Below are 23,663 nucleotides of genomic sequence, written 5' to 3'. Positions count from 1 at the left end.
ATATATATATATATATATATATATATATATATATATATATATATATATATATATATATATATATATATGTGTGTATATATGTATGTATGTTCAAATGTTATGAGGTTTGATGTGTTGCCACAACGCTGGTACACTGCTCTCATCTTATCTACTTTTATTTGTCCGTTGTTGATTTTCACCGGGAAAGCGAAGTGTTGCCAAACAGGAGACCTTAAAGATAAGGGAGGGTCTTCAAGCTCCGGCTCCTCCCATGTGGGAGTCCGGTGCTGGCTACAAAAGTCCAGTTCGCCACTTAAGATGGCCGTGTGGGAACTCTGATTTGAAGTAGGCTCTGCACGCAAAACAAGCCTGTTAACTAGCTACTGTTAAATTGTATGTGGATCGGCACACATCTGCACTGTACCGAAAGCCCAGTACCGGAATGTGCGCCTTCAGGAACATTTTATGAAAAAGTGACTGTCTGAATGCTTGAATTCCACCACTGTGACAACTTCTGGAAGCCTTAAATATTATGTATTTCATGTTCAAAAAGGGCTTCTTTTTTTTTAAGTTAAGGATAGGGAGACATTTTTTGTAAATAATTACATATGTATTTTTTTTTGTTTAAGCAATGAAAAGACAGTGTGCCCACAGTGCTTACAAAAAGGAAATTTAAGCACAGGATGGACTGGTTGCTTGGTGACGTACACACTCTGAGGGTTGTATCAGATGGTGTCTGTTACAGTGAGCAGAAGGGCATGTTCTTGTGATTGATGTGATGTGTATTAAGAGCTGTTGGATGCCCCCACCCTCCCTCCCAGTGGAGCTCTGACTGCGTCTTCCCTGGACTAGACTGATCTGGGCTTATGTTGAGCGGCTTTTTCCTGCCACAGATCCCCATCCACTCAAATCCTGCCAAAAGAATCTCAGTCAGATCCTCTTCTGTCCCATGCAGCCCCCTACATTACTCAGCGCAGCTGCATACTGCTCTCACAGCAATGTATTTTTATGTTCAGGCATCATTTTTCACCCACAACTGAACTATTACAGGAGACTTAACTCAACACCTCGGGTGCCGTGGCACCAGTCTAAATATAATTAATTTGCTTTCGCAAGAACAAGTCTTTATGTTGCAAAATGGCTTTAGTGATATCTCTGATGAGTGAAGTAGGGGGTGGGGTACCTTCTTATTTTAGTATGGGGCTGCTTAGTGCGGATGAGGTAATGAGTGTTGATTTTAGGGAGCGAGGAAGCCAGAGGTTGACGGAGATAGGGAGTGTGAACAACTGACATTGAAAAGTAACATGACTGGAGGAAAGGAATGTTGGGAATGTAGTGTGTGTTAGACACAGATCAGAACCCACTGTTAGAAAAGAAGTGACAGAATCTGTAAACCGCTGTAGATTTTAAGCTCTGGGCGATCTCTCTGACCAGAATCAGACAATCTCCAGCTTGACCGATCAATGAGGGGCGAAGAAATCCCTCTTTATGGCATGTGAAATGTTTTCACTGCTGTTAGTTACCCACAGATGGCAATTACCCCAACCTGTTTGGTAAAAATATGCCAAGGAGAAGGAACAACCCAAGACATTTTAGAAAAATAAACTTTATCAAACATTTAAGACCACTTTACTGTGCTAAACATACCCAAGCGAGTGCCAAGAGCCTAAAAATAACGCTAGCAGAGCCCTCAGTCACAGGCTGTGTTATCTTACTCTGGTATCAACAGAGTTGTCCACTCAAGGTTAATACTTTGGTGGGCTCCCCTGGTATGTTAACAGCTACTTGAAATATATTTAGCAACCCACTAGCATGAATTTATTTTGCACTGTCCAATATAGTGAGTAGCATTGTGAAGCTGCATGCAATGCTTTTCTTTGCCCAGTTGTTGCTCTCTTTCTCACTCACACACACTCACATAAGTCTTGACTGTATATCAGCCCCCCCAATGCAGTGGTTGGTGCCAGGTAGCTCACTTGGTTGAGCAGATGTCCCATGCACGAAGGTTACAGTCCTCGTGCAGATGGCCTTGGTTCGACTCCCGGCCTCCCTGCTCTTGCTGTCCTCATTTCCTGTCACACTTTTTTCAAAAAAACCATTAGAGCCACAAAAATCTAAAAGCTTTATAAAAAAAAAAGAAAAAAAAAAAGCCAACACATGCTGTTGGTGAAATTACAGTCATGCACAACTCGAGAACTATTCAGGTTACACCATTAAAAGAGATTCAGACAACATTTTCCAGACCCTTTAAAGACGGGGCTTCAAACAGCCCATAACTGAAGGAGACTGTCACTTTTGCTGCTCCTGGTCTTCTTCTTTGCTTCAAGTACAGATTTCTTCGAGGACCGGACCTCGTGCCTTCACATGACTGTAATGATCAAGTGAATGTGGCAGCGAAATGCCTGACTGCAAGCTGCTCACTGGCACTATAGAAATAAACTTTACTTAGTTACTTACTTACTGTAGCCAACAAGGACATGACTGTGACTGAAAGGAAAATGGGAAAATCTGGCATTCTGTTGCTTTCGTTGTAATGTAAATAACAATCAGTGTCACAAGCTTCATCTGATTATGTGGGAAAAAATGATCACTGTAGCAAGCTCGTTGCCACTGGGGCCGACCGACACGACAGAGGACACAGGGTTTAGTGCAGGAAACGTTTTTGCTCTCGTTCACTGCAGACACACGTGCACCAGCACCTTCAGCAGAGACCTCTTGCTGCTGTGCAGCCACTTCCTATGAAGACAGGCAGGGTGGAGAGGTTGATTGGGCACACCAGCGGTTGATTGGGCACACCTGTGCCCAATCACACCTGTGCCCAATCAACTGAGTGGCTGCTCCTCCACCCTGCCACACACCCCCATCGCCCAACTCAGGCCGGGGACCATCCGGCCTAGCCAACGAGCCGTCGCTTGGCGGCCTGCAGCCTCCACCTCACGGCCTGTCGGCTGCTGCGCCACCAGCGCTGCCGTGGCGAAGCTTCGGCGTGGCGAAGCTTCGGCGTGGCGCCGGGGTGGGTCGCGCTGCGGGTCCCGAAGCTGCTGGGGCCGCCTTGGGAGCCGTCGCTTGGCGGCCTGCAGCCTCTGCCTCACGGCCTGCTGGCTGCTGCGCCACCAGCGCTGCCAGCGCCTCCAGGGTCCGCTCCCCGTATTCCTCCTCCATCCTGTCGGGCCCCACGTTGGGCGCCAGTATAGCAAGCTCGTTGCCACTGGGGCCGACCGACAGGACAGAGGACACAGGGTTTAGTGCAGGAAACGTTTTTACTCTCGTTCACTGCAGACACACGTGCACCAGCACCTTCAGCAGAGACCTCTTGCTGCTGTGCAGCCACTTCTTATGAAGGCAGGCAGGGTGGAGAGGTTGATTTCAACTGAGTGACTGCTCCTCCACCCTGCCACAATCACCAATTAAAATACTGATCCATCATGAGGAAAATGGTGACATTCCTGGTAATGGATGATTTGTAATTTTCAGTTGTTGAGGACAGAAATCTGATACAATTTGATACATTGATGTGTTTGAGACATTTGATACACCTCACCAAAAATACACACTACTGAAGAAGGGACAGATCAGGATTAAAGACCAGTCCGGACCTTTGCACTCGCTCCTTCCTCAGCCATGCCTTTGTATCTCAGTGAAAAATGCATGAAGGCCCTTGATGTTTCTTGAAGGCAGAGCATGTTGCTCTACACGTGTAAGTGACCTTACAGAAGTGTAAATTACCCTTTTCAAGGGTACTTAGGCTATATCCACACGAATACGTTCTTCATAAAGACGGAGATGTGTCAGTAAATGTGTGCATCCCCATGAATGTCGTCAGTAGGCCTGAAACCGCTGTAAAATACCTGCCAGGCCTGTTAGTGGCGCTGTGATGCTATGACGGAAACAAGCAAAAACAGACAAAACATTTGCGCAAATCGGTAAACAGAGTGACATGTATGACGCAGGAATTTCAGAAAAGAGAGGTTGTAACAGAGCCACGTAAACGGCGCCTTCAAATCCTTCCACTCTGGATCCTAGTTTGAAAAATGATTGTTTACAGAACGACGGCTTCGTATGGATGATATGTAGGCTTGTAGCGATGCGTCGACTTCAAAATACCATACGTCATAATTTGTTGTTGATGCATCGCCACGCACACATGGGTCACCCAAAACAACACAGCCCTGCAAAAAGCCCCCAAAAAACAGCTCGCCCTAATTCTTCAAAAGTATGGGTAAACTTTAAATTTAGTCCCATACGCCTTTTGGAATTGGCATACCACACCAGCACAACAGCAATGTTGTCTAAAATGTGTTTTAGTGTTGTGTCTTTTAACCTTGTGGTGATTCAGAAACCAATGTTCCGTGTTAGCAGAGATGGCTCCTGCTCCAATTCAAAGTGGGACAGTTAAACTCACCAAAAGGCTCAGAATAGTTTAAAACAGCTCTGGTGGTGTTACTCGTTTAATCACCTCTTTTCAAGGGCACATAAATTACCAATATCTAAATACCAATCTGTGAACTTAGACTGACGAGTGACGACGTCTCTGACTCACGCGAAGAAAAAAAAATGTATGTCAGCATTGTATTGTAGAATATTCATAGTTTTAATCAGAAATCTGATATTAAACTGTAAACTGTAATATCCCACAGCGAGAACAGAACAATCAAGGAGTGCCATCGGAATAATGGTTGAAAATATTATTTAAATTATTCAAAACCAAAAACCATGACAAACATTTGTTGTTTAGATGAGTGTCTCCTGATGCAGCAGTGGTTTTGTACCAGGGTTAAGCCCAGGACAAATGCAGCCCCAGTATCATTTATCAATGTCGCGAAGTTTGTAGTTTTACTCCATGATGTAGCAACGTCAGTACAACTTGCTCTGAACACCTGACGTTGGTGCATCTTCCTTTTGTAAAAACCCAAATAATCCTACAGTATGGATGTGCTGTTCCTCTTCCAGACAGTTTCAGCAGATTGAGTTTCAGACCGGTGCATCTAGCCCATAGACTGTATAAAACAGTCTAGCCAGAGGCCGTTGCCCAGCAGAGTAAAGCGCAGCATGAAGAGTTGATGCCGTCCAGTGCTCGCTCAATCTCACGTCACTTGACAACCCTATAATTGCTCACGTTGCCATTTTAATATTGTATTTTATGATATTGCGAGATTATCGCAAATGCGATTAATTGTTCAGCCCTAATAATAACAGTCCTGACCACATTAGGCATTGAGCTTTACAGCTAATTTGCATGCAATATGAAGAACTGTTGAAATAGGAAGCAGGAGGTAAAGTTGGCACCAATCTGACTAAAACAATTATCAAAGTCTAAGACGTCCACACTATATGGGAGACCTAATGAACAGGACCAGGCATGTCAGTCAATCAGGAATCGATTCATTTTTACAAATGAAATTAAGTCTACAAGATAAAACATGGGTTCATACTGTAACAAAGAAATATACGTCAAAGTAAATGTAAAAGTTGTTTTCAATGTGGTCCCAACTTTTTCCAAATTATTTTTGAAGGCAAAACATACACATAATAGTAAATTATGTTCCTATAATTAAATTAAAAAGCCGACTGCTAGTGTGAGCTGTCATTTAGCAGTCGCAGGTTGTTTTGGCTGGAGCTGAAGGAGCCACAGCTACCCCTTCTTCCCCTTTTCTTCTTATCTTTCTGCAAGGGGTCTTGTTCCATCCCACACAGCATATGGTATTTATAACTTTGGCTCCCCCTCCACTCTCGTTCCAATCTCGCCTCTTAGCTCATCCCCTAGTAACACCATCGTTTACTTCTCAAGTAAGGAGCCGGTCAGACCTTGCATTAATGAGTCCTAAGAAATCCAGTCACAGGTGGTCGGCATGTAGCACATGTTTTTACGGCTGGGCATTAAGATGTGCATCCAAATGCGTCTTGAGTGATTGGATCATGGCCTTCCTGTGCTATATACAAAAATCATTTCCGCTATGCCAGTCATAACTTGCCAAAAGAAAGAAGATGGAAATAACATGACATAAAAGATTTTTTCTAACTTTATTAAGCTAAGTACTTACAATAATCCAACTATTATATATGTATATGTATGTTTACACTTAACTTGTAATATTTACAATAATAAATAATACAAGTTATAAAAAAATACAATACATATTGAGCTACCTTTCTGAGGTGCAATGAAAATGGTGCACCTATGGCTCTTTCTGTTTTATTCTGGAGCTCAACAGGAAATTAAAATAATCTGTAAGAATAAGAGTATGTAGATGGGTCAGTCCAAGCAAAGGAAAAAGAAAATATCAGGGTTAGTAGGGTTAAGGCTGAGAAGCAATCGTCCTCTCAGGATGCTGGCACAGTTCTGTCAGAAATGTGTGTGGCTGTATGATTAGAAGCTGAGATGTGGTTTAATGTCTGAATTACAATATTACTATATCGTGAAGAAAAACGTTGAAATGCATTTCTGAACCACGTACCATTATCATGACTGTTATGTAATATTGGCTACCTGTGGTTCCTGTTTGCTCAGGGGCAGGGGCAGGCCCAGGCGTGCTGGATGGATGTTTTTTTTCTAAGCTTTAGTTTTGCGTCAGTAATCTTGCATTTCTGAGAATTTCTCTGCACAAATGGCTTTTACAGGAAAACCAAGGGGGTTTCCTTTCAAATATATTCCCACTGACTTACTGCTTTGCTTTTCTTTTTATTTATTTGTGCGTGCGTGCGTGCGTGCGTGCGTGCGTGCGTGCGTGCGTGCGTGCGTGCGTGCGTGCGTGCGTGCGTGCGTGCGTGCGTGCGTGCGTGCGTGCGTGCGTGCGTGCGTGCGTGTTGCTTCTGAACTTGTATTAAGATAACACATCTTGAAAAGAGGGGACTTTCATGGTAATGTTTGTTTGAATATGAAGTTTCTGTAATTCACTGCAAGTTATTAACAATATGTGGTATCATGCACAGAGAATGCTTACATTTGGGGAAGTTACTGAAAGGTGGAGCAAAAAGTGATGAATGACTTTGTCATGAAACAGACAATGATGAGTTTAATGGTGGCAGAAATTTCCAGTATCCTGTAAAAGTCTCCCCACACATGAGATGTCATCTTGCAGACTGAATCAGTCTGAGTGAATGGGCTGTTACATTTTAACTTCATATGAAGCCAGTTAACATGAACAAAATGTACCACCCACACACAGACACGTTGCAGTATTTTGCACCTCAGCAACTAAGTGATAAAAGTAAAAAATATAAAACATCCTTATATTTATCAAAATGCTTGTAGAATTAAACTGTTCTATGTTACAAATGAATGTTTGAACCAAGTGCTGCATGGTCTTCACCGTTTTCTCAGTGTGTCTTTGCTTCTAAGCCACACTGAATCTCTAATGATTGTTCCTCTTTACACTGGAGTGTGATTGACGTCAGCCAGGCTTCTGGCTGCTCTCCCTCACAAACCTGTGTATGACTTTCGTGCCCCACAGCATCTGACTGATGAGTACCATTCCCCAGGAAAGCATTTGGCACTGTAACAGACCCCTACACGTTTCCTATATCAGCAACTCCAGCTAAATTTAGCACAAGGGGTTTTCTTTGCGTCTCAATTTTAGATATAGAGATATCTGTAACTGTTCCAGGAATGGGTGGTTAGACATCACTGTGAATAAGTTGGTAAATTATCATCACCACTCAACAAAACGAATGACTGTTGTTGTAGCGCTGTTATTATAGTAATGGAGGAATAACTGACGCCAGTGACAAAACCACTACCGGTAATTGCAGTCTAATTGAGAACCTTTTATTCCCCCTCAATCCAAAAAGGTAAAACTTGTTTGTTATTTAGCTGCAGGATGTCTCTCCCGTTAATGTCTCTTTGTGATCCCTTCCCCCTTCTTACACCCAACAGATTCGCTACATCTCTCAGACACAAGGTTTACCAGGAGAACATTTGTTGAATGCAGGGACAAAGACGGCACGGTTCTTTTGCAAAGAGTCTGATTCACCTTATGCAACATGGAGACTAAAGGTAAGCAGTACTCACCCATATTAAGAATGATTACAACTTACTAAACTCTACACAAAAAGATATTATAACTTTTGCATCCTCACTAGCTACGGTTACTCTAGAACAGGGGTCGGCAACCTTTTTGACATGGAGTGCCAGTGTGAAATTTTCTTGTGAATGAATGTGCCATAATCAACAGCAGGCTAAAACAAAGTTACATTAAGGTATGACACAAAATACAAAAACATTTCCAACACACATGGAATTATATTCTATACAGGCCACATGCAAGCATATTTTACAAGCATCAGAACAGCTTGTCCTAAAAAAAGAGGAAAATTCTTGACGCGGACGAGTGAGGGCGCATCGCGCCCAAACCCTCTAGGGGGGTCCGGGGGCATGCCCCCCCGGAAAATTTTGAAAAATAGACTCAAAATGGTGCATTCTGGTGGTCTCAAAGCTCCATAATCACATCTTTTATCAATGCAAGAATACACACAAAAAATCAGAATTTTTGCAAAGAATGATGCATTTTGATAACATAATAACACGCATTCATCATCATGGGTAATTCTTCATGCATGAATAAATCTTGAAATCAAGATAATCATATCTTAAACTTCTACAATGGCCAGAATCCCCCTTTCACACCAAAATTAATTGACAAAACTACAAAAGACAAGCAGCTCCTTGTCTTTCAGAACTGTAGTGTGGAACTCCGAACAGATCTGCTCAAAGTGATGAGGAGCTCCACTGAACTATTTGTTATAATTTTGATTATTTAATTCTTTATTGATTTCATAAAATATTCAAATTTTTTGAGATTTTTTATTTGGGGTTTTCATTAGCTGTGGGCCATAATCATCAAAATTATAACAAATAAAGGCTTGAAATATCTCACTTTGCATGTAGTGGGAAATAATATATTTGTTTCACCTTTAGTTGAATTTATTGAAACTAATTAAGTTTAGCAATATATTCTAATTTTCCAACCTTCACTTGTATATTATGACCAATAAATAAGAGCATAATAAATGTCCCGTATCACACCATATCAAGCTCAGGGGATGTTTCAGGTATGAGGAACTGTGCAACAGATGCCTGGCTCCTCTGTGACGTTATATTACGTTTGTGGAGGTTCCTGCAGCATGCTGCCGGACACACCTCCGGGAGACCTCTGTTTCCTCTTTTAGGACGAGGTGGGGTGTCTGGAGCCTCTGGAGACATCTTGACTTGACTTTTTTTTTTTGTTTAAAGCCGCGCGTGTCGGTGCAGTTAGCAGCAGTGAGAGGTAAAGGCTGATTTATGGTTCTGCGTCAGACCAACGCAGAACCTACGCCGTACGTTGCGGGTCGCCGCGTACTCTACGCCGTAGGCTCTGCGTCGATTTAACGCGGAACCATAAATGAGGCTTAACTAGGCAACGGATCGCAAAGGGGTTCCGTATTGGTTCAATACGGAACGCAACTTTTAATTCCCAATTATGTAACAATTCCGTATTTCAAGGGGCGGGTGGCAAGCCCACACTCATCTCTGCACAGCCTACCTGCTGCAAAAAAGCAGTGCTGCTGCTTTTTTGTCCCGCTGCAAAAATGTGTTTTAAACTGAGCTGCCGCTCCTCTTCATTTCTGCTGCTGCCGCGTCCTGGCTGTCTGTCTGTGAAGGCTGATTTATGGTCCTGCGTTAAATCGACGCAGAACCTACGCCGTAACCCTACTTTTTTATTTTTTTTTTCCCGTTCCGCGGAAACCGCGGACATTTTTTGCTGAGACCAACCGAGCGGGCCTTTTCCAGTGTGCCAATGATTATGCCGCCGCGTGCCAATCATGGCACGCGTGCCTGAGGTTGCCGACCCCTGCTCTAGAAGTATCCCAAATATCATTCCATCGCCCAGTGGCTTATAGACACCATGTTTTTTCTAAAACTTGACATTAAATATACATTGAGAGAATGTACTGATAAGTTTTTCCATAAAATGGCCACCCTTTTGTTTCTTATTTCAAAAATGTAGAGGAGCTTTCCTTGTGAATATGTGCATGATGTTGTACTTTATGAGGCATAAGTAACAAGAAATAGATGTTTGTATTAGTCATGATGGGCTGGGTGGTGTGGGGGTGGGGGATTTTGTGTTCATTGGCCTTTACTTTGTATTTGTTTATTTTTTTCCTGCACTCTTTTTAGAGTGCTCTTTTAGTTTGCATCTTTTATATATATATATATGTTTGTGTGTGTGTTTTTATTTGTGTATTTATATATATATGTATGTATGTATGTATGTATGTATGTATGTATGTATGTATGTATGTATGTATGTATGTATGTATGTATGTATGTATGTATGTATGTATGTATGTATGTATGTATGTATGTATGTATGTATGTATGTATGTATGTATGTATGTATGTATGTATGTATGTATGTATATATATATATATATATATATATATATATATATATATATATATATATATATATATATATATATATATATATATATAATATAATATATAATATAATATAATATAAAATGTATGTATGAAGGTAGGTGGATAGAAAATGTGTGTATGTATATATGTGTATGTTTATGCATGTGCAGGTATATGTATGTATACATTATAGGTCAGCAGTAACTCTGTTCACAGCTCACAGCAACTTTACAACTCAAAGTTGACATTTAAACTTGCCAGACAGTAGATTTTTACCACCTGGATCTGAAGCTGTTTATATCAGTATTGAAAATCATACCAAACATGAGATGAGAGATTGTTGTCCATATTTTCTCACTGAGCATTTTCTTTTTTTCTTGTTCTACAGTCAACAGATGAGCATGAGACGGAGACGGGAATGAAATCAAAGGAAGCAAGGAAATACATCTTCAGCTGTTTGGATGACATAGCGCACGTACGTTTATCTGCTCAACGCTCAGTGAGTTTAACAAGGCTGATAGAAAGTTAAATGCTGGATATTACGAGGGTTTTTTTTACACTGGGTGTAAAACAGAGGAAGTACTCATTCAGGTGTACGAAGAAAGTGGATCATATACATTTTACTACTGTGAAAGAAAAAGCTTGGTGTGGCTTTAACGTCTCACAACTTCCCCTTTGTAAAATGGAAACCACTCTTGTTTTATTTTTTAGGTCAGCAGGGCTTCCTGGGAATTTAAAATACTTTGATAAATCTGTTTGACCATGTTTTAATCTTAAATTTCTCATTTTGCTTTAGCTTGCATGTTACTCTGTTGGTAAAGGGCTATTTTCACATGTCCTCTTAACAGTCATTTGTATTCCAGGTGAACTTGATAATGAACCTGGAAGGTAGTGACTTGCTCGCTGAGAAGGCGGATCGCCGGGAGTTTGTGGGCCTGCTGAAGAAGATGTTGTTGATTGACGCAGAAGAGAGGATTGCCCCGGCCGATGTCCTGATCCACCCCTTTGTGACAATGCAGCACCTGCTTGACTTTCCCCACAGCAGCCAGTGAGTAAACTTTGCCTCAGATTTTCAGACGCGCCGTCACAGTGACTGTCATACTCAACTTGAATTCTCCATGTCCCTCCTCTGTGTATAGCGTGAAGTCATGTTTCCACATCATGGATGTTTGTTGGACTCGTCCCAGTGCGTATGAGGCTGCAAACCGAAATAAAGGTCCTTTCGTTAGACCTGTAACTACAACCGCTGCTGCCTCAGCCAACCACCCCTTCAGCAAGATCCCTGCAGTTCACGCTCAAGTAAGTTCGTCAGTGTGCATTTGCACTCGGCTCTAGGAATTTTTAGTGCTTGTGCACAATAATCATAAGATTAAGAGATTAACATAAAAAATGAATTACATAACTAACAGGAGTAATTCTCATATTAATCATATTTTTCCCTCCCATCTGAGTTGGAAAGAGGAAATAAATGCGTCTTAATCTTAATGCCTGAGTGACACCCCATGTTCCTTTCTGTTTACTCAAAAGAAGACTGAGTTTCCTTGGTTTTATTTTGTTTTTGTAAGCCAACATACCCGTCTTATTGCGTCCCAGCACTGCTGTCATGGCAACAAAATCACGTCATGTTTGTAAGGGCATGGCAACATTTCAAATGGTGTTGTTGCCGAGAAGAAAAGAGGAGCTGACCCCCCTGTTTCAGTTTGGACTTTGAAGATGAAAAACATCTCAAAGTCTGCTTAAAAGCCAAAAGCGACAAATATTTACAAGCACAGTGCAGTAATGACTACATACAATACATGCTCAAGAATACAGATATAAATATATGCAAGAGGTCTGTTTCAGTCGTCTTCTTCTTTTAAATGAATATGCTGTCATATGTGTTGCACAGTAACGCTGATCAGCTTTCTTTTCTGTTGTATTTGTGGAGCAACATGAAAAAAAAGTTATGTTCAGAAGATTTTTACAGGGAGAATGTGACTGTTTTAGTATTACCCATTTGAATGGCTGCTTTGTGTTAACTATCATGTGTATGGGCCACATCCAAGAGCTGTAGCAGAACAATATAGCCCTAGTTCTCGTTATTCATTAAATGTGATTATACCCAGGCACGAGAGCAGTGTGAGTGGGGAAGTAAAAACACATGTCTCTCTTGTTCACCCTCTGGCCCGTCTCAAAGAATAAGTTTAGCCTTGTTTGATAACCTGTTCATTACCCAGTTTTATACAACTTTCACTGTAGACAGCAAGCCTGGATGAATTGATAGAAGAATATCAGTCAGCTGATTACAATTATTGTCTGCGTATGTTCGTATCAAATTAAATGAATGTCTAATCATATGCGGTTTTAACAGCTCAACAACAGAAGTTTAGTCTTCGATTTAATTTTTCCATCCAAAGCGGGTAAGCCTTGAACTTGTTTTGACTTGGCTAAGGATCATGGAGACCAGTTTTGTGTTGTGGGTTGGCCAAGTGTCTTTTGACCGATAAGGCAGTGTTTTGCCTAAAGTTAATGAGCAACTCACTGCTCTCAGGGAAAATTAAGTTCCTGGGCTTTGGCTGGATTAAAAGGGGGAAAAAAAGGTGGTGTTGACGAAGATGTTGCCACCTGCTGGCCATATTTAGCTATTGTTCACAATTCCCAATTAACCCTTTTTTTTCTTTCTATTTTTTAGGGGTTAGCCCCATCAGCCCCCTCAGTGATTCACCCTGGAATACCAATGCAGACAGGAAGTGGGCAGTTTGGTTGCACCGAGTCCTTCCAGCAGGCTCTTATTTTATGTCCCCCTACCATTCAAGGTTGGTCATGTGCTGTAAATCTTGATTTTGAAAGTTTTTAAAACTTCCTGGTTAAACTAAAGATCTTATGACATACTAGTTTGTTATGGATCTCCCGCAGGTATCCCTACCAACTCAGCTAAACCAACTGGCTACTCTGTTCGTATGGAGGCGTCGGTGCCTCTGGTCACTCAAGCCCCCTCAATCCAGCCCTTACAAATCAGACCTGGAGTCATCACACAGGTAGAAACAACAGCAGCAATAATGGCATTAACTACACAGAACTTGCGCTCAGATATAAGGATAGAACAGCTTCAAAAATATGTGTAGATCAGGTAAATGTTTTGATAATGGAATCCGGTTCCATTACATTTAAACAAATGTAAAATGTGCAAGAATTAGCCAAAAAGGCTATTTTGCATCTGCTGTCCCTGGACTGGTGTAAAAATAGTCAACCTAAAAGAAAAATTATTCAGATACAATCAATAAAACATTTCCGAATAAAAAGGCTGTATCAGAATAAAGATTAAAAGGTAAGAGACTAAGCTAAAATACATACACAGGTTAACATAAGCTCAACAACAGACAATTGCTACAAACGAAAACAGAAACAACATGAAGCAGCAACAGTAACATCAGCATTAATAACACAAGACACAGTAACACACTAACAGGCCAAAAACAAACAAGACAAAAGCACTAAACACAGAATAAAAAGCCACACACAAAAAGCAACATTATAACTAGACAAACTAATAGGCAACATGACAGGTGACATCAGACAAACACCGACAGGCAGGGCAGCAGCCAGGAAAATTACACACTAAAATTCAATGTTGACAGCCTTGACCACTTATTAACCACTTTTTTAAATAAAATTTAAAAGAAGAATAATGTGATTGGTTTCTAATCTCAGTTGGTATGAAGTTCCAAGACTGGCTAAAAGCACTTTTCCTAAACTGGACCACACAATCTCCTCTAGCTGCACTCCATGTGGAGTTGATGCCACCTTTATAAACTGGTTCAGTACAGGTGGAGCAAGTCCATGAATGATTTTATACAATAGACATAAGTGTGAGTATTGGATGAGATTGTCCAGATGTAACAACTTATATTTCAGTAAAATATGGCAGTGATGATAGTCATTGGATTTCTTGTCCAGTACCTTAATGTTTTTTTTATATAAAGAAAGTAGTGGTTTAAGTGCAGTGTTAAGGACCAAAGTTGGTCTTTAATGTTCAAATTGAGGAAAATGTCAGTGAAATGATGCAGCTGCTTTACTCGTCTACCCTCCAACAGGCATGGTCGAGTCGTGCACAGCAAATCTTGGTGCCCACTTGGCAGCAGGTCACATCCGTGCCCCCACCACCAACCACTCTGGCATCTGACACTGTGACGGGCTCACAGAGATTGGGTGATTGGGGGTAAGAGCTTTTCTATTTTAGGACGCCCTGGACGTGTCATCTGTATCCTGTCATGTTTATTAGAAGTTTAAATATAGAGTACATTGTTGCTGTAAATTCAGAACGTGTGTTTAAATTCGGGGCAGCACAGCTGCTTGGTGGTTAGCACCGTTTCCTAGAAGGGGATTCCTTGTTTGAATCCCCACAAATCTCTGTGTGGACTTTACATGTTCTTCCCATACTTGGATGGGTTTTCTCCAGCTTCCTCCCACAGTCTAAAAACATGTATGTCAGGTTAAATACTGACTCTAAATAGCCTGTGGGAGTGAAAGCAAGTGGTTGTGGTTTGTTGTCTATATGTGTGGCTAATGGACTGGTGACTTGTCCCTGCCTTTCACCTGAAGAGCGCTGCATAGGCTTCAGCAGATCCCCATGACCCTAAATAGAAATAAACCAGTATAGACGATGGATGGATCTAAATTCACTGATATGTTTCCACCATCTGTCATTATTCCAAATGAACGGTGGTTAGAGCATGCTTGCTCCCCTGAATGTTAATAACCTATGACTCATGCTTGTCCTTTGACTAGGACTATTTTGTCAGAAATGGTGCTAAAGGTTGTTGTTTGTATTTGCTGTGTTCATTTTTCCCCCCTCTTTTAATTGTAGGAACGTGCGTCCCCACGGTAACCATTATGGTTCCATGATTACGCATCCTCAGCCATTCTTAACCAACCAAATGAGCATATCCACCCACCAGCCGATCAACATTGGCATTGCACATGTGGTGTGGCCGCAGCCAGCTGCCAACAAGAGGGCAAAGCCTTGTGTGAACAGGTTTGTCACATGGCCCTTTTCCTTAAGAAACAAAGACATACAAACATGCACCGTTTTAACTTTGAATTCATTTTCTATTCCCGTGTAGAGGCAGCAACTTCTCCCAAAACACGAACATCCAAAATTTAACATGTCAGTCCCCAAAGATGGCCGATACAGCAAAGAATGTGGAAGAGGTGGTGGAGGAGGAAGCCAGATGTCCAGAGGAAGGGCACTCTGCGGGAGAACAGCAAGCAGCAGTGCAGGTGGAGGATGACGATGATGAAGACCACTGCTGTAAAGTGGAGCCAGACTGTGAGGAGCTCTCAGTTTCGCAGGAGCAGCGGCAGCCGATGGTGATATCTGACCCTGCCAGCCCGACTGCCAGTGTCATCAGTATCAGCAGTGATGAGGAGGGCGCACAAAGACACACGATGGGGGAGTGAGTGCTGGGCGCCAGGCACCCTTTTTATGATGTTTTTGCTATTTTAGGTTGTAAAAAAATGCGTGCTTGATGTTAATTTCACATCCTGCTCACAGGTGTAAGGGCAGTGCAGATTGTGAGGCGTGTCAGAGCACCGTGAGTATGGAGAGAGTCTGCTCTCTCAGCAGTCCAGACAGCACGCTCAGCACCAGCTCTTCAGCCTCAGCCCAGTCCAGCAATTCACCTTGCAAGCACCCCAACAGGTAAAATACTATTACAGATGAGGCATATACAGTTTTTCATATAAGAAGTAAACTTTAAAATATTTGTATTTCCTGCTTTTTATCCCTTTAGTGTACCGTATTTTCTGGACTATAAGCCGCACCTACATATAAGCCGCATCCGCTCTATTTGGAAAAAAAAAAAGAATTAAGAAAAGATATACAAGCCGCAGATATTTATGTTGTTAGATTAGATATTTACTACATGTACAGAAGGATTTTGAACTGTAAATGATGTACATGTATGTACCTAAATAGATCCTTTCCTAACAGTGTCTTTTAACACGGCAGCAACTTTAGCTGATTAAAATGGGACAGAACCAAGAGAAAATAACCCGTATTTATTTATCTATTTATCTGTTTGAAATCTCCTTCTACCTACTTCTATCTGCTAAAGAAGAAGTAGCGTATTCTTCTTTGCATTTATTTTGTCTTAGTTTTGATTCTAATTCCGGTTAGAGCGCCTCGAGCGGTGGAAGAAAAATCCACAGAATAGCCGCACCTTTGTATAAGCTGCATGGTTCAAAACCTATGAAAAAAGTAGCGGTTTATAATCCAGGAAACACGGTATGTGCAATTGGACAAAAAACATACTGTATCATTCCTGATCAAAGCACTAAGACTTACTTTTTATATGGAAATGCTATCGAGATCCTCTCCTAGTATTGAAAAGCTTACCAAGCTAAGCCATACAGAACCTGGCAATGTTTTCCTTCACTTTTCATGTTCTAAGTTCCCTCCCGTTTGCTTCCCCTCTTGCAGCATGTCGTACGATGATCAGGAGAGCGGTTGCGACACAGTGGACAGCTCGCCTGCCTCTCACACGTCTGGCCACAGCAGCAGTCCCTTCCCTGAGCGCCGCTACATCGCTAACAGCAACCAGAACTGCGAGCCTCGCGTTGCGTGCGTAGCCCCGGAAACCGAGCCCAGCCGACCGACAGTTCGCACTGTGGTGGTGCCTCCGATGCGCGTGCAAAACAACAACAACGCTTCGGTCAGAGAAACATTTGGACATGCAGGTAAGGGTAGAAGTATGGTAATGTGACAACACAGCATTCGAATGTTCTGTTTTAAGTTGGTCCTGGAAGTGGCTGGAACAGTATGTTCCATAACTCTAACTCTAAATGATAGTTTAGTTGTTAACATTTTCCCTCCTGAGGCTGTTGCTATGTGTATGAAGCACGCTCTGACGGTGTTATCCACTCGCCAGGCCAGCAAGTGCATGAAGGGGTCGTGTTAGCTCAAACGTCTAGTCACTACTGATGCTGTCTGCTCCACAGGTCACAGGGCCTGGGATTACGCTGAGTTATTAGGCCACAGAGGTTCTCACAGGTGATTATCAGTTACCTGCCCCGGCTTATCTGCTCTGATCTCTGAAGTGGATACTTTGCTTGCTGTCAACACTTCTTACGCTACTTCCAGAGTGACTTTGAGATGCGCTGCATCTGTGTGGAAGTGTGATTCTCAAACCTGCGTAACACATGTGTAATTACCATCTAAGAATGTCCTGAATAAAATATTCAAAGTATACATGTCAACCAGGAAGTGACCTGTCTTTACACAAGTAAATGTTTGAAGAGTATTTTGTCTCAGGCGTTAAAGTGGGGTTACGCATGAGGTATGCAGGGTTTATAACAGCTGTGGTCAGTGGGACACTGAGCAGCAGCGTTCATTAAAGATCAACCTTTTTATGGTGGAAGGTTCATCTGTAAATCCTCAGAAAATCATACAGACTCGTATTGGCTTTCGTGTTAAGGGCACCTCTCTCTCTCTACAGCAGTCAAACTGTTACTATTCAAGCACAACATAAAAGGACAGAGCTTCCTATTCTAGTACTGTCAGGTGTATTTTTAGTGGATGACCTGACCCCACTGTAAGCGCTATGAACAAGCTTAGTTACAAACCCCTCCCTGATCCCCAAAACATATCTATTTATAACTATCCAGACCAAAGGACAGTTACCATTATGTTTCAAGGTATGGAACAAATTCAGCTCAACTAAAATCCCTGATCAGCCTCCAGATCCTCCTGCCACAAATGTTTCCATTTTATTTGTTGTAGTTGGATATAATTCTTTCTAGTCTCATCTGCCTGATGTTTAATTTCTAATATTGATGGATGACACCAAGTTACGTGTAGTTACATATGTCATCTCCGTCTTTGTGTGTTCCTCTGTCCCTTGTCACGCGACCTGCAGAGTCTTCGTGCCAGGCCAAACGGCGGGGCATTCCTGGGCGACAGCACCACCACTCCACCTCGCTCCTCAACAGGCCGCAGAAAATCACCCCTGCATTCCCGCCGCCGCAGCAGCAGCCTATTGGATTTGGGCAGGTGAGCACTTTGTCACACAAGTTTTATCCAAAAGCAGATAATCATGGCCAGTTTTATGAAAATGTGTGTTATAAGGGTTATTGGCTGTAGAGAAAAGCTGCGCCGCTTACACAGCTTACACCATAAGTGTATAAAAGGCATTACATTTGTATTTCTTTTCAGTAAAGTTATCAGGTCTTATTAAGTAAAATATGTTCCTTGTTTTGTCGTGTCATGCTCATCAATATGCGAAACTAAATCTGACGACAGACTCGGCTTTCCTTTCAAACAGAAGTAATTGTTTGGACAGAGTTGGTTGTTTTCACTTGAGGCTTCTCATCTGATAACAATGTCTGCACATTTTTTGGGAAGCAAATCTGCAAAGAGACCAAGGTGGCTCTGACTGCACTTGTTGAATTTAGCTAATAAAGGCCACATTTGAATTGCAAATATTTCCTTTGTGTGGCGGAGCAGCACCATGATCGTTTTGAGAACTGTTAGCTCCAAATTACTCTGTACTACTCCATTACTCCTTTTCCGTAGTTTTTAGGGGTGAAAGCCTCCTATAAGTATGTTGCTTACTTTTTGTGTAATGTAGAACAGTTAGATTTAGATTTTAGATTTATTTATTTGCACAGTTAAACATTACACAAATAAAATTACCAACTTTAAAAAATTAAAGTGCAGGAAGAGGCGAAAACTCAAAAGAGCTTATCAGGTGCCTCCACCTATAGTTAACATAAAATTTAATATCATACTTATAAAAACAAAATATACAAATGAGCAGTTAGAAATCTATAAATGATAGAAATTAAAGGAAAATTAAAAAGAATTTACACAAAAGAAAAATGATCGGATATATGAGTACGAGTACAATTTAATAATTAAGAAACAAACTAAAAATAAACGACTAAATAACAAACCAAATGAACAAAAACAAAAAATAATTTCAAGGAGATTACACAAAACGATAACATTTTTCAGCACATCCATTACTTATGCCGGAGCAGTTCCATTTACAAAACAAAAATTAAGTGGTGTTTCAGACATCCTTTAAAACCTTGTACAGAGAAGTTGCAATGTTGCAATGATAAACAGGCAAATGATGACAGTTTGAGGGATGAGTCATAATATTGACATGTAAAACGTGGAAGCAGCGGCCTCTAGTGGCCGATGAGAACGATGTATCTAATATCTCTTTGTTGACTTTCCTTCAGGTGCAGCATTTCACTCCCTGCCACCAGGAATGGAACGGCAACTTTGCTCACCGGCGACCACATGCCTACATCCCTCCCACCATGCACGGGCACACATTCACGCTCTCCCACAGCAGCCCAAACCACACAACGGGCCCCCACCCCCACCCCCACCTTGGAGGGCACCCGCCCTCCCAGCCCACCTTACTGTCGTACCCGCCGTCTGGCCCCCTGGTCACGGCCGCCCCCGTGGCGCACCTCCTGGCCTCTCCTGGGGCCTCCCGGCCCGTCCTGCAGCCCACCTACAGCATCTCCCACCCAGCAGGCATCGTGCATCAGGTGGCTGTGGGCATCAACCCCCGCCTGCTCCCCTCCCCCACCTTGCACCCCCAGGGCCAGTTCAAACCCCTCTTTCCCCCGCACTCCTACATTGCCTCGCCCGCTTATGGCAGTTTCCCGCTCAGCCCTACCAAAATAAACCAGTACCCTTACATCTGAGCATGGCTGCTCTGGTACCCTTCATACCACCCGAGGGCTAAGCAGACAGGGCGAAGTCTATCTTTAACCACATAAAACATGGCTTTCATTTCCGAAAACCATGGCACAACCACAGAGAGAAGCAAGCTATTTTTTGAATCATGTACACCTGTGTGTAATTGAACTTTAAGCTTTAAAAATAATAACAAAAAAAAGAAAGAGTTCCAATGATGGAGATGATTTGGCAAAAATTACGGAGGAAATAATGTATGAATGACTGAATGGAAGAATGAATGAATAGTTAAACTCACACTTAATGTGTTTTTGCACATTTGATATATCTTTGCATTGGATCTTCTACGAATACTCCTCAAGACAGGTAAATAATTGGGGTGTTGTTGAATAGTTAGACTTTGCACCCCTGATCCCAGCTATTTTTCTATAATGCCTTCTTACATGTGCAAGACACATACATATTTGTGAAGCCATCCCAGTCTCTAGCTCTAGATTGACAGATGCACATGTTGTCCACAGTGTACATTGTACTGCGTTTGAAGTATTTGTACCGTTTCGGTGTCTTTAGGTGTTAGCAATGTCAAGTCAATTATCCGATTTAAATAGGGTTGTTCCTCACGCTGCATGTGGTTTTGCATGAGCAAAAATGTAAACGGAAAGATGCATAGACGTTGCTCTTATTGTTTGTGTCACAAGACTCGCTGCATTGTATAACTGTCCCCAGCCATAGTGCCTTACATATTTGAGGTTGTTAATGTTACTACTTATATATGACTATATTCATGAATATTAATGTACTGGACTGCAGCACTTGAAATTCCAATCAGTCGATGCATCCTATGTGTGAGTATGTATATGCACATGTGTATATGTTCATGCATAGCTTGCATGGATGTGATATATCGCGGATAGCGGTGCTTACGTTTTGGAGTCTGTGTATATTTCAGCGTGTAGTGAGTTACTTTTCTGTTCTCTCAAGAACAGCATGCTTTGCTGTTGCAAATGCCTGCTGTTTCCTTAAATGTTTTCATTTTTATTTTATCCGTTTTATTTTTCATTCTCTAAGTTCCCGAATGAACTAGTGTACAAAGTGCAAGTACTGAATATTGCTTAATATTTGATAATCACTTTCTATTTAGTGAACTCTTACTACTAACAGTATTTGTACTGTTTGAAACTGCAATACAATCTAAATAGCCGTCGATTATGTTTCTTTTTTTTCTTTTTTGTCTTTGTATTTTCATTTTTAAGTGTTTTCACTTTTTTTGTTTTGTTTTAGATATTTAGAAGTGTGGTGGGCATGGCTTTGATTAGGTAAGGAAAAAATGCAAATGAATTCATGGTATGGAATCTTCTAAGCCTGAGCAAACCATGCAGTATTCGATATACACACATATATGGACATATATTATAGAGCTAGACTATTAAGTACAGATGCTTGATACAGGTGTGAGTTAATTGTGTGCAATTCTCTCATTTATGCATGTGTGACAAAGTTAACTTTTTTCCCTTTACATTTTACCATTTGTTAAAGGCTTAATGCTTATCGGTGTCAACAGCTTCTTTTATACATTCCGTCAGGGAGTATATGTATGTGTGTGTGGTGTGTGTGTGTATATGTATATATATGTGTATATATATATATATATATATATATATATATATATATATATATATATATATATATATATATATATATGCGTGTGTGTGATGGTTGCACCAGTCTACATATATGTATATATGCATATATATGTATGTGTAGATATGCTGTGTGTGTATTTTCTCGGTTCCTTTTATTAGTCGTGTGTAATTTTTTTTTGGGTCATTTTATTTTCAAATGAAGTTGCTTGTGCAGCACCAAAGACTGTAATTCATTTCTTTGAGCAAGGTAGCTATTCTGTTCGCATAGACCTCAGTTATACTGTAGTTGTAGAGTGAGGTTAAAATTAAAACAAAAAAAGTTATATTTAAAAAGAAAAACCAACAAAAAACAGCCAATGTTTTGTCTAGCTTATTGGGCAATTAATGAGTCGTATCATTTCTTTCTTGAATGTATCATAGATAAGCTGCTATATGATGATTGCCACTTCAATAGCTGTGAAATTAGGTGATTTCTCTGAGTTTTAAACCTAGCATTTTGTATAGGTCCCTAATTATCTGAAATAGAAGTGGTTTTGATTTTTGTGTTTTGCGTTCATATTTGGAGTGTCACTGTAACTACTGTATTGCTGATGATAAACATTAGTTGCATTTGTTGTTTCTCGGGGTGCGTGTTTTTGCATCAGTATTTTATCCTTATTAACCTTTCGGGCTCGTCACTGCATATAAATGATGTATTGATGTAACTTAATTTTTTGTATGTTTTCATATTGATGTTTTGTACACATCTGAAGCTGTAGCTTGCAGGATTGATTTAACTTTCTCATTGTACCGTGTACTACCAGTACTCCTTTGTGAGTTACAGGAGCACTGTGAGATGCCAGGAAGAAAAAAAGAAATCCATTTTGTCCCTCGGAAAGATTCTGCATTTCTCACACGTCACATACAAACACACTTACCCACTAAGCACTTAATGCAGGTAGTGAGGCTTGGAAGGTTTGGGTGATTAGACTGTGCAACATAAATTTAGCCCAGTGTTTTTGTCTCAAAAGATATTTTACAAACAATTTGAAGTATTTATTGCAACCTTTTTTAATCTGTTCAATGTTATATTTAATTAGAATATCAGTTTCACGATTGATATTCTGAACTGCCTTGAGTTCAGATCGCTCTCCCCTTTATGAGTGCCACATCCGAGAGTGGGTTTTTTCGTCAGTACGAAGCGGTGGCCAGCGTTATGTTCCTGTATTGAAATTGAGACAGTGCAAGCAGCACTGTGCATGTGCCTTGAGATTCAGTAATCGAGAATTCGTGATGATGACGCCTCACCCCTGAAGGTGGAAGGCAGAGAATCCAGGTAACAGTCTTTGACCATGTAAGCAGTCTCTTAATGGCCACGAAAGAGAAAAGGAAAAAATAAAATAGGAGCTCATGACATCATTCCAGAGAATTTGACTCCTGATCAGCCTCTCTGTGATAACACACTGATTCAAACAAAAAACACACACACACACAGACATAGACTTTGAATGATATGACACTCTACAATATTTGGATAGTCACTCTGATGCAATACTCTATATTTTGCGGTCATTGCACCACCAAGTGTTCTTAGATCTCTCCATGCTTTATGTTACCTTGCATGTACACACGGGTTGCTTCAACGTGGCCTCTGTTGTGTCGGTTAAGGCCACGTGGGAGTAACCGGAGCACAGTTGACAACACTGGCCTTTTAAGAAAAAAAAAAAAAAATCAAATGTTTTCTGTCCAGGATTAGTCTGTCAAGTTTCCAACCCTGCGCCATGGGTGGAAACTGCTCCATCCAGTAGGTTTTTGTTATTTTTCTGTCAGTCACAGGTACAATACTCCACATTTTAACACTGGCAAAGAAGTTGTGTGTTTTCAATGGCTTTTATTTTGTTTTCTTTAATGCTTTACTGATCATATTCAAATGTCACTTTGTCATCGAAAGCTCTGGAGGATGAGGCAT

General features: G+C 41.2%; 1 protein-coding gene across 1 annotated transcript in view; it reads left to right on the top strand.

The window, feature by feature from the left end:
* The window catches only part of hipk3b (homeodomain interacting protein kinase 3b), a 53,087-nt gene extending 29,681 nt beyond the window's left edge, over positions 1 to 23,406 (top strand). Inside the window, exons 4-16 of the mRNA XM_061744423.1 lie at positions 7,853 to 7,972; positions 10,767 to 10,853; positions 11,242 to 11,426; positions 11,518 to 11,677; positions 13,050 to 13,173; positions 13,274 to 13,395; positions 14,452 to 14,576; positions 15,225 to 15,392; positions 15,481 to 15,813; positions 15,912 to 16,058; positions 16,839 to 17,095; positions 18,274 to 18,407; positions 19,604 to 23,406. Coding sequence (XP_061600407.1) covers positions 7,853 to 7,972; positions 10,767 to 10,853; positions 11,242 to 11,426; positions 11,518 to 11,677; positions 13,050 to 13,173; positions 13,274 to 13,395; positions 14,452 to 14,576; positions 15,225 to 15,392; positions 15,481 to 15,813; positions 15,912 to 16,058; positions 16,839 to 17,095; positions 18,274 to 18,407; positions 19,604 to 20,080 — 2,439 coding nt within the window. The 3' untranslated portion in view covers positions 20,081 to 23,406. The remainder of the gene's footprint in view (positions 1 to 7,852; positions 7,973 to 10,766; positions 10,854 to 11,241; positions 11,427 to 11,517; positions 11,678 to 13,049; positions 13,174 to 13,273; positions 13,396 to 14,451; positions 14,577 to 15,224; positions 15,393 to 15,480; positions 15,814 to 15,911; positions 16,059 to 16,838; positions 17,096 to 18,273; positions 18,408 to 19,603) is intronic.
* Positions 23,407 to 23,663: the final 257 nt, after the last annotated feature.

Source organism: Cololabis saira, chromosome 2 (assembly GCF_033807715.1).
Source record: "Cololabis saira isolate AMF1-May2022 chromosome 2, fColSai1.1, whole genome shotgun sequence".
In the NCBI taxonomy this organism is placed as follows: Eukaryota; Metazoa; Chordata; class Actinopteri; order Beloniformes; family Belonidae; genus Cololabis; species Cololabis saira.
This window is presented reverse-complemented; position numbering and strand designations above follow the sequence as displayed.